Source organism: Hippocampus comes, unplaced genomic scaffold, assembly GCF_001891065.2.
Source record: "Hippocampus comes isolate QL1 unplaced genomic scaffold, H_comes_QL1_v1.1 scaffold242, whole genome shotgun sequence".
In the NCBI taxonomy this organism is placed as follows: Eukaryota; Metazoa; Chordata; class Actinopteri; order Syngnathiformes; family Syngnathidae; genus Hippocampus; species Hippocampus comes.
This window is the reverse complement of record NW_017805385.1, coordinates 1,497,586-1,508,239: the sequence shown is the minus strand read 5'-3', so window position 1 is coordinate 1,508,239 and position 10,654 is coordinate 1,497,586. Positions and strand designations below refer to the sequence as shown.

Below are 10,654 nucleotides of genomic sequence, written 5' to 3'. Positions count from 1 at the left end.
AAAACATATTAGTCTAAACACTTTGGGGAAAACTGGACTAACTGTCTCTCCTCGTCATCAATAATACTGATGAAGTGTATTCATTACAAAGTCAATATGCATGTGCTTGTGCAGAGACTGTCAGGGCAGCTAAATCAACGTAGTTTTTTTTTGTTTGTTTGTTTTAGTTTTGTCACCAGTGAGCTCTGACAAAATGCAGGTTATACAGTAAACATAGGTGAAATAATAGACCAATAGTTTATGGCACTTAAGCCAGAAACCTAAAGAAACAACAATAACAGAAAATCAGGTAACATGGAGTCAATACCACTGTTATGATGTTATAAACTGAGGGTGAGTTGCAAAAAAATTGAGAAAATAAATAAATAATGCTTGTACAAGTAAATAATGTTTACAAGCCTGATATGCAGTCACCACGATGCACAGTGCTTTAACAGAAATGCAAATACACAAAGTATGATGCTAAGCCTAATGTTGCTACAGCATCTTATTGTCCTGTAAAAATTAAACTACAGCATTTCTTTAATAATACAATTTTGGAGTGGATGTGTTTCCATAACACCATTGACATGACATGACACCAAAGTTTGAACTTGTCCAGAGATAATAGATTAAATGATACAGATTGTTTTGAAAGAAACAGTTCCTCATAAGGGTTCTCAACTAGTACAAACTTCCATAAAAACATTGAAGTGTTAAACGTATCCCTTTTTTCCACATAACGTTTATTAGTAAGTTGTATGTGCGAATAACTCCACAGTATGAGGCAGTGCCTGTGACTGCTAATACAGTAAATGCTATTTAAAAAAAAAAAGGTCTATGTATGTACACAACTTGCTATATAATGTTAAAGACAACTGTGTTGCGACACATTCTTGTTGAAAGGGATGATGCTGAAAGTGTCAGGCTCTGTGTCGTAGCATGAAGGTTTAAGTGTGAAAAGCAGCAAAAGCATGCTTCTGGCAACATGGACGTAAATCAAGAATTTAGGCAGGTAATAGGAATACTCGTGGATCCGAACGGAAAAGAGCAACCGTGTATTGCTGCACTCCATATCTTTATCTAGATTAGAACATCATGCATTGATGTTTGCGTTGTTGTGAAACTTGCTGGCTACCTCAGACGTGTGTCCACAGTGATGCTGTGGATGACTACAGTGGATGCAGGACGGCTTTGCCCACAGTAACTCATTGTGCAGATGCATGAAGGTCTTTTAAGGTCACAGTGACCTCAACACAGGTCAACGATGACCACCACGACCTGCAATTCCTTGGGCAACCCTCCCCTAGACATTGCACTCCATCACTTGCCTCATTTCCCCATGTTCATGTAGCCTTCTTGGATGTGAACACGCTCACAGTCATCTTTTTTACTTCTGAAATTAACCATCGATTGACTCAATCGTCAGATTGTGGTTTGCATCATGGTAAATCATGTTAAGTACTCAAGGTGGTTGTGCAATCCCCTTTTTGTTATTTTTTCGGGGAGGCATCACTAACCAGACACAGTGACCTCATTGATGATCTGATACCTAATCATGTAGGAAGACATCTTAACACCCCATCAAAAAGAAATAGTTAAATTTCTTGAATAAAACTCTCTTTTCTCTCTCACACGGTCTTGACTTTGCATGTCATTGGGATCACGCAATCCGAGGTGCTGAGCGGTCATTGGTGAGGGTCCTCTTGAGCTTGACTCCGTTGCGGATGGCCACCAGCATGTTGCCATCTGCCTCGTCTCCTGTCTCAGTTTCTCCTCGCTCACTGTGAGGGTGCTGCTGGGCCAGTTGGTTGGGCAGGGGGACGGTGGGAGGATTGCTCGACGCCTGACCGCTCCAAGACACCACAGGTGGCACTCCACCATTGTCGCCTTGTGGAAATGTGGGAGAATCTGGAATCTTTCCGATTTCCTCTCCAATCTTGCTCCCGTTTAGGACTCCTGACATGTCGGGAACTGTTGGTATTTTTACGGGGACGACTGGTGTACGAATAGGAATGGGACCTGTGCCGACAACTGAGCCTGAGCGGCGAGCAGAAGGTTTGGAGGAAGGCGTGCGGCGGATTGTGGCAACACCTGGGGTGACAATAACTGGACCATGACTTGTAGAATGGGACCCAGAGACATTATGGTAACCAGAATAAATCACCTGATTTGAACAACCTGGAGGGACAGAAACACAAATGATAGGATGGTTTATTTAATAAGTGTCTTGATAAGAACAGAAGTGTACACAATGTAGCAGACGCATGCCATCAAAACCATTTTATGGTGCTGCAAAGAATTAACTGAAATTCATTTCAATAGAGAAAATTGATTTGCAAAACGGAGTTACAAGGTTTGTCATGGAACTTATTAAATTCATAAGTCAAAGTACCACTGTACTTAAAAGGACACAGGATGATATAAGTGTGGTGTGCACCTACCTGTTGGAGTAGGTGAATAAGGCCCGGATGATGTATATTTGTGGGTGGGTGTTGAGGGACAGGCTCCGTTGTGGTAGCCCCCCTGCACCGGGTAGGGAGCATGTGTGCTTGGCATGCCGGCTGTGGAGGCAGGCCGCTTGGTCTGAAACATGCGTCGGTACGACTGGCCAATGTCACTGTTTCTGGGGATGGTGGAGGACTTGTCAAAGTCGGACTGCTGCTGCTCAGGGTCCTGTTCCTCGGTCATTGAAAAATAGTCAAAATCTGACACTGGAGGAGAAGAAACACAGAGAAGTTAGTGCACTGACAAAACTAAACTTTAAAAATGATGGTGAGTGCTCGATTGCTTTGGGTTACCTTGTGAGGGTATGGTGTCCTCAGAGCAGGAGGGTGTATTGGTCTGAGTGTTGTATCCACTGGAGCATTGGATTGAGTCTCGATTGGACCTCTGGGTGTCCAATTCCAGGCCTCTTGATAAGGCCAAAGCCAGCTCATCATGGGTGTCAAGATCACCAGCCTGCAGTCATGAATACATTTGAGGTTGAGATGTAGCAGTGAGACTTAGTACATACAAATAACAAGGTAGAGTGACAAAGAGATATGGAAAAGTAACCTTGGCTGGTGTTGTCCTGTTCCTTTCTTCTCGTGACACTTTTTGAGGCATCTCAGCTGGAGCCAGAGTAGCGGTTGCAAGGCTTTGCGGTGCGCTGCTTTCCCTGCCTGCAACTCCATGATTGTCCATTACAACTGGAGGCCCCTTGTCCTTCTTCTTTCGCAATGTATTGATCATGGGCTGGTCGTATGGCCCTGGCTTTGCCCAGTCCTGGAAAGAAACATAAATTAGTGTTGTGAGGAATGTTTTAGTTTTCGCCACACTAAAACAATTATAAATACTGCAGAGTTCTTCATTTTTTTTTCTATCTACAGATTTTTTTTTTTTTTCAAGAACACAAGTATGGGATGTTGATCAGATGCCACAAAATCTTCAAGACAAACCTTCCAGCTGGGCACATGAGAGGAAGGCATCGTGGGAGAGCCCATGGGGCAGTTGTGAGGGAAATCTGGCAGGAGTGCTGAAGCGGGACGTGACCATGATCGTGTTGGGCAGGAGGAGGAAGAGGAAGATGGAGGGAAGAAGGGGAAGGCTGTGCTGGAGCCAGAGCTCAAACTCCCACCACTGGTAGGGGAGTTGGCTGGGCTGTGGTGGTCAAAGCCATTGGACAGCTGCTTGTGTATGTTGGTGGATTGTGACAAAACGAGACAACAGAAACAATGAGATGAATTACTGAAATGATAAAAGGTATAAAATAAAAGCAAAAGAACACAAATGGCACATTAATTGGGAGAACTACAGCATGGGCGAATCACAATTAGGCATCAGAAATTACAGCGTTTTTAGTATCACTGAATAATTACAAAAACTTTTTTTTAAACAGAGAGCACTAATGGGGATTTCTTACTGTTTTATTTATGATGTTCTCGATGGTCAGTCATGTGACTGTTCAGGAGTGAGCTATGACAGGAGCTTTCTTTCTTTTTCTTATCTTTTATCTTTACTTTCATTTCCCCATGGAATAAAGAATATGTATCATTTGTTTCAATACAGTTGTACTAGGAATGAGAATTGGAATAGCAACTTTTAATGCTAACAGTGATCATTCAGTATCACTGAATAATTACAAAAACTTTTTTTTAAACAGAGAGCACTAATGGGGATTTCTTACTGTTTTATTTATGATGTTCTCGATGGTCAGTCATGTGACTGTTCAGGAGTGAGCTATGACAGGAGCTTTCTTTCTTTTTCTTATCTTTTATCTTTACTTTCATTTCCCCATGGAATAAAGAATATGTATCATTTGTTTCAATACAGTTGTACTAGGAATGAGAATTGGAATAGCAACTTTTAATGCCATGCTACTTTTCACCCAACGTGTATCTCAAAATGAGACAGAGCCCCTAAGGTGACATGAAAGAACAAAGATCTGTTCCCTCGCAATCATTATATCCTCTCCTAAAAACTCTTTAAAAAAATGGTTTCAAAGGCAATCCATGTCACCTTGTGGGCTCTGTAAAATGGTACAACATAATGACAAACAGCTAAAAAAAAAATATTGTTCAAATGAAGAAACAAATAATGGAGATGACATTAGATTTGAAGGCCTTATTTGTGACAGGGCGCCCTTTCCTTTCGCTCATCAGAATTTGTTTTTGTCATGTGAGGGGAAAACAGGCACGCTGACGACTTGGTTTAGCCAGTTATGATGTTTAGTACGATGCAGGATGCGGGCAGGGATGCAGGTAATTTTCTCTGTGTCTAAGAGTGAATGGCAGACAGTGGAAGAGTGTTTCACCTTGTCAATAGTATGCAGAGATGCAGCAGCAGCTGCTGCTAGAGAGGGGGGGTCCCTGCTCAAGTCACAGTGAAGGTGCTCAAAATCTGACACCTCAGAGGAGCTGGAACTGGCACAAGGCTGGGACGGCAAGCAAAGCAGCGGCAAGGGGGACAAAAGAAGATAGCAGGAGACAAAGACAAACAGATGGACAGAATGGCATAGACAGACAGTCAGCGAGACAAGCAGTATGTTAGAGAGCACAGGCAACTTTTCCATCGTTCTCAGCAGTTAGTCAGCTGTGCAGTCATGTGAACATAGAGGCTGTGGAGGCGGTGCAGCAGGAAGTCCATTAAACTGAAGTAAAAGGCATTTATGTTGGGAGTGTTAGGCTTGCTAAAGGAAGAGTCTTAACGAACATCGATAAACTCATTCATTCCAGCCCCACACAGAGCCAATGTAGACCAGCCACCTTCTCAGTGATTTTTTTTTTTAATTGAATTTCAAGAATAAGACCTGTGAATAGGGATACAATAAAAAAAGAGTACTCCCAGTGTGTGTGTTACATTTTAAGAGGCGCATTTGGTAAAGATATTAACTCAGGATGCTTACGCTCTTCAAATCAGTTTGTCACAGCAGTGGACTATTCAATAGCATGACGGGAGTGACTTGCTTTGCCCTAGGCTACAATAGAAGCCTACACTAATTTCCTGTGCAGTCGAGCTATAATAACCTTACCACAGTCACAAAGTTATTACTCTAACGGATAGGTAGGTAGACAATTAACGTCTGGATCCCTAGGTAGATAATTAACGTCTGGATCCCCCACTCAGATTCTAAGTCATACAACACAGTTTTACTTCAATTTCATGTACTGTACACGTTACAGACGCAATTAAAAGTGTTTAGGAGAGAGCATCTTCTGACCTTGCTATTTGCTGGCATTGGTGACGATGACTTGGAGGATGTGCATTGGTCATGCGATGAAGAGATGAAGCCAGAGTCGTGGGAGGAGATGCTGGAGAGTCGAGCTGGGGCCTGCTGGGACAGCGTGGAGCTGCGGTACCGTTGGCGAGGTTGATGGTGGTGGAAGAGGTGGTGTGAGGAAGAGGAGGAAGAAGAGGAGGAAGGAGAATGAGAGTGAGAGCCACTTGATCCCCTGGAGTCACTACTGTTAACACTGTTCAGACTACTGTGACAGAGAAGGGAGGGAGGGACATTGGCAGGAGGAGCAGAGAACCACGGGTACCCAAATAGGTGAATAAAAGGCAGGAATTTGCATAAAGAGTCAAGAAAAAGAGGAAATTAGGGAGGCAGGGAATTGGGGTGTGTGGAGGAAACAGGGTAGGAAACCATTAAAACAGCCCATCATGATGTAGCTGGCATTGGCTGATGCCACTTTCGTCAAAAAAGCATAATAACCAGTAAAAGAGGCTGACAGGGAGCGATTAAAGCAACACCAGTGTCTAAGGCATTTTGGACTTCGATCAAACATCAAAGGTGAGGGCATTTCCTCTCTATCTTAAAGAGATACTTTACTGTCAGACACAAGATCTGAAATTTGCCTTGTATTAAAAAAGCAGCACCATCATACACAAGCACGTCAATGGACAACACAAACACAATATATAAACATTAACATTCAACAAAGACCTCGACTCTCGTTAAGGCTTCATTTGATTTTGTGTGATTTTGAGAAAGCTTTACCATTGACTGATGTACAAAGGACTGTTTGCGCCCAACCCTTTAAGAGCGTGGCACACAGTACCGATGCCCAGATTGCAATAGCACACATTCATTTTTTAGAGCATGGCTCATGTTGGAGAATATATTCTTAGCCAATCACGTGGTGTGGCTCTGATAGATATCTTCGAAAACTTGGTCCAGAAGCTGTGTTCTGTTGATGGGGAAAGATGCATTCAAGTGAATCAAATCTGGGTTGACTCCTTGATGGAGTAGTTCAGAAATTAAGATGCTTGGTTGAATTGTATCGAAAGCGGATGAAAAATCTAGAAAAATAACTCTTGCATAAATGATGTAGTAGGATTCGCTCTAGGGCAGGGATGTCAAACGAATTTATTTTTCCACGGGCCACTTTGGAGTTATGTCTTCCCTTGGAAGGCTATTACAACATTGAGACTGAATAAATGTACATTAAAAAAAGTTAATAATAATAATAATAATAATAATAATAATAATAATAATAATAATTATACGTCAGCAAGAACGAGAGAAGATGGCCATTCATGGGGCAGATGGTGGACCTTGCTTGTTGCTGACTGTATTGATTAACTTTGAGTAATGGGGTTGCATATGTTTAGCTGGCACCTAAGTAACACACAAGTAAAAACAGATTTTTTTTTTCCTCCATGGCAAGACAAGCAGAATCAATGACCTGCGGATAAGACCGAGCCTGAACTGTCATTTAATAAAAATCCGATCACCAATGCACTACGGAGCGCAGTGAACAATGAATAACTTACTGCAAATATCCACCACTAGATGGCACAACTGAAAGATCATTTACACAAGACTAAGAAAAGATTTGTCATGCCATTGTGTTAATTCATATCATTTGCAGATAAATGTACACCTAATTTAAGATGTATCTTTTGTTTCTATGTTGTTGTTGTGTATATATTGTGTTTTTACCTGCACATGCTGGACTTCCTGGATGTAGTGGTGCTAGGGGAAGAGGGTGGACTTTGGTAAGACCAACTATAGTCTGAGCCTTTCAGATCCAAGATCACCTGGGAGGAATAAAAATCATTATACATGTACATATGGTGCACCATTTGAAAGAGATCATAAAAATAAAAAATAAAATAAATCATTAAACACGGGTGTATTACTTGTTCACTGGCAGCAGGTAGCTTGTGGGGATCAGAGGTCAGTGATTTGAGGTCATCAGAGATGGCCTGGAGATGGGTAACCTCTCCCAACATTGAAATCTCTTCATCCTGTAAGAATCATTCATAGCAGAGTAGAGTGAGCAATCAAGTATTGACACAGCAGTGCAAAAACAGTTATACAGCAATGCGTAACAGTATGTATCAGAAGTGTGACGACCTTCAGAACTTTTTTTTGAGTATCTACCAATACAGCGGTGCTGCAGAAAAGTCCAGCTGTTAATACTACAACTTACTACATACCACTACAGGCCGCAGCAAGGCTACAAAAGTGCAGAATCTTTGTCTCTCCTCTATCAGCGCTTTCCTCAGGGCCTCTTTCTCAATTTCTTCCAGAAGAATGTATTTGTCATTGACATCTTGCATCGCGCAGTCCAACTGGGGCAGGATATCACCACGACCTGAAACACGTACACAAAAAATGAACAATGCATATGGACAAGAGAAAAAGATGAAGATGAAGAAGACTTCATCCCCGCATTGATCCCACAACGGGGAAATTCACTCGTTACAGCAGCGAGCAATAATATACAGTATTATGAAAAGAACAAAAGGACAAGTATGAAGAAAAACGTTAGGGGGGCGGGAATGCTGTTTACAATGTTGCTTCAAGTTGACAAAAACATCAACATTGTGCTTTTAATGTGTAGAGAGTATTGCACATATAGTAAGTGGCGTTTGAAAGTGTTTTTTTTGGTGGGTGACTATCTGGAGCAACTGAACAGACATTCCTTTCTGCACCAAGGGTGTAAAAGTCTGGGACCGAAGTAGCTGCTAATGTCAGGGCTCCAAATAAGCTGTTTTTCATTGTTTGTGAGGCATAATATTGTGTGAAGCAAAGAGTTAAATTGAATACAACAGTGCTTCAAGTAACAACTCCCAATGCCTCCCACTCCTCTACAATCCTGTTATTAAAGATAGCTGACTCTCATACAGTGGGTATCTCGAGAAAATGTCATCCTTTTTCATGCATGCACATTAGATCCCAGTAGTAAAATGGCAGCAAGAGAGTGGCCAATACTGGTATCGGTCGCCATCGTGTATCTGATACCTTGAAATAAGGCTGGTATTGGCCCAATGTCGATACTTGGTGTCTGTACTCACGCTAATCTTATTTTAAAATGCTGATTTACCTCTCTCTCTCTCTCTCTCTCTCTCTCTCTCTCTCTCTCTCTCTCTCTCAGACTCTTTCGGCTTTCAGATTTTTTTTGCTGCTAAAAATTAGAATAATGTAAAAATAACTATATATCTATCCATCTACTGTATCCATCCATACATCCAACCTGCCTCTCTCTCTCTCTCTCTCTCTCTCTCTTTCTCTCTCTCTCTCTCTCTCTCTCTCTCTCTCTCTCTCTCTCTCTCTCTCTCAAATGCAGACTGTGGTAGAAAAATTGAAGTTGTCTTCTCCCTGCATGAGTGTATGAGAAGGCCTCTCTACAAAAGTGGTAAGAATGATTCTGCTCTAGGGTAATCCTATGGCTGTTTTGGAAAACACTGATGCATGGTGAGACTGCCAGTCCCTACCTCGACAAGACTCTGTCAAATGAAACAGATTTGAGGGAAGATGTAGTGCAGCCATTCGGCATTTTCAAATGGAGGCACAAAAGTTGGCATCTACCCAAAGCCGGGAGATACAATGGCCTGCAAAGTATTTGATACGCTGTTGTTAAACTCCAAGTGAACAACACTCGGGTCTATTAGATCTTCTGCCTGGGTAACCAAACCCAAATGGCGCCTTACAAGTCCATCAGACCTTGTCAATGGCAGTCAGAAGTTCCGCAGCACAGACGTCATGACAAATTCACTGTATATACTTTTGCCGCTGAACACTGCATCATTATACATAATCATCATATTAAAAAAAAAACATGGCTGATTATATTACAAGGTATGACATTCATGAGGCATGACGAATGAGGTCAACAAATATACTGTACACTGCAAGTTTCACAGCTGCTTTGAGTGAATGGAGGTTGTTAAAGTTCGTGCTTTTGCCCAAAGCGGGGAAATGCCCAATTACGACTAACTGTTTTTCCAGTCACAGGAAGTCATGACTTGTCAAAGGATTTGGGCAAATAATACAAAGAAATCCATGCCAGTAAATTCTAAACACTACAGGTTGATGGGTGGTATACATGGACGCACTGGCTGTTTTAGCTGTATTATCTGCAAAGGGATTTTTCGCCTGTTGAGAATTGATGTCCAATGTGAACAAATAATGGTAACGTTTGTCTGAATGGCAGTCTGCTGTTTGAAAATCTACCATGTAGAATGAATAAAAAATATATAATATGCAAAATGGAGAAAAATTGAAGCAGTTTGTGATGACATATGGTATATAGTTGCAGTACCATGTTGTTTAATTAAAGGCACTAACACTCTAAACCCACAGGTTTCTACTAGTCTGCAAGTGACTGGAAACCACTTCAGATGTACCCCGCCTACTGCCCGAAGACAGCCGGGATAGGCTGCAGCACGCCTATGACCCTCGTGAGGATAACCGGCTTGGATGATTTCTACGGTGACACTGTAAGAGGTTCTGGGTTGAAGTGTAAGAGGTTCTGGGTTGAACTACTTGTACAACTCAGCTGAAGGGTACGGGACATTTGTTTGGTTTAAACCACATAACCAAACTTGTGAGCTATTTGTTACCCAAGCACACAATGGCTGTATTTTCCATTCTTTGAATGAGACATTGACGACTAAGTGTATTTGTGATTAATGTTACAGTTAACAAGTAGTTATTTGAAAGTACCATAATAAGGAGTGGAACATTTAGGAGAACTTGAAAACCCAGCCTTACCGTGGAACAGTAGAAATTCTATCGTGGCTCCATGACAAAGACAAGATATTCAATGTTCAAACTGATACTTTTTGATAATTTGATGCCTAAAACACATGTCAAGAAAGCCTTTTGCTGTGGATTTTGCTGCTTAATTAACATTCTACAAGCGCAATATTAATCTGAATGCCGTGTTTCGACCAGTATCAT

The 10,654-nt window shown here is 41.7% G+C and overlaps 1 protein-coding gene across 7 annotated transcripts in view; it reads right to left on the bottom strand.

The window, feature by feature from the left end:
• Positions 1-144: 144 nt before the first annotated feature.
• The window catches only part of LOC109517646 (metastasis suppressor protein 1-like), a 37,493-nt gene continuing 26,983 nt past the window's right edge, over positions 145-10,654 (bottom strand). For 3 of the 7 annotated variants that reach the window (XM_019872943.1, XM_019872945.1, XM_019872949.1), the window contains 10 exons: positions 7,906-8,063; positions 7,606-7,713; positions 7,406-7,503; positions 5,681-5,945; positions 4,775-4,894; positions 3,420-3,647; positions 3,037-3,246; positions 2,781-2,940; positions 2,424-2,693; positions 145-2,160 (listed from right to left, as the gene is read on the bottom strand). In XM_019872943.1, the coding sequence (XP_019728502.1) occupies positions 1,643-2,160; positions 2,424-2,693; positions 2,781-2,940; positions 3,037-3,246; positions 3,420-3,647; positions 4,775-4,894; positions 5,681-5,945; positions 7,406-7,503; positions 7,606-7,713; positions 7,906-8,063 (2,135 nt within the window). In that variant the 3' untranslated portion in view covers positions 145-1,642. The remainder of the gene's footprint in view (positions 2,161-2,423; positions 2,694-2,780; positions 2,941-3,036; positions 3,247-3,419; positions 3,648-4,774; positions 4,895-5,680; positions 5,946-7,405; positions 7,504-7,605; positions 7,714-7,905; positions 8,064-10,654) is intronic. The other 4 variants (XM_019872947.1, XM_019872948.1, XM_019872944.1 and 1 more) reach the window with 3 other exon arrangements.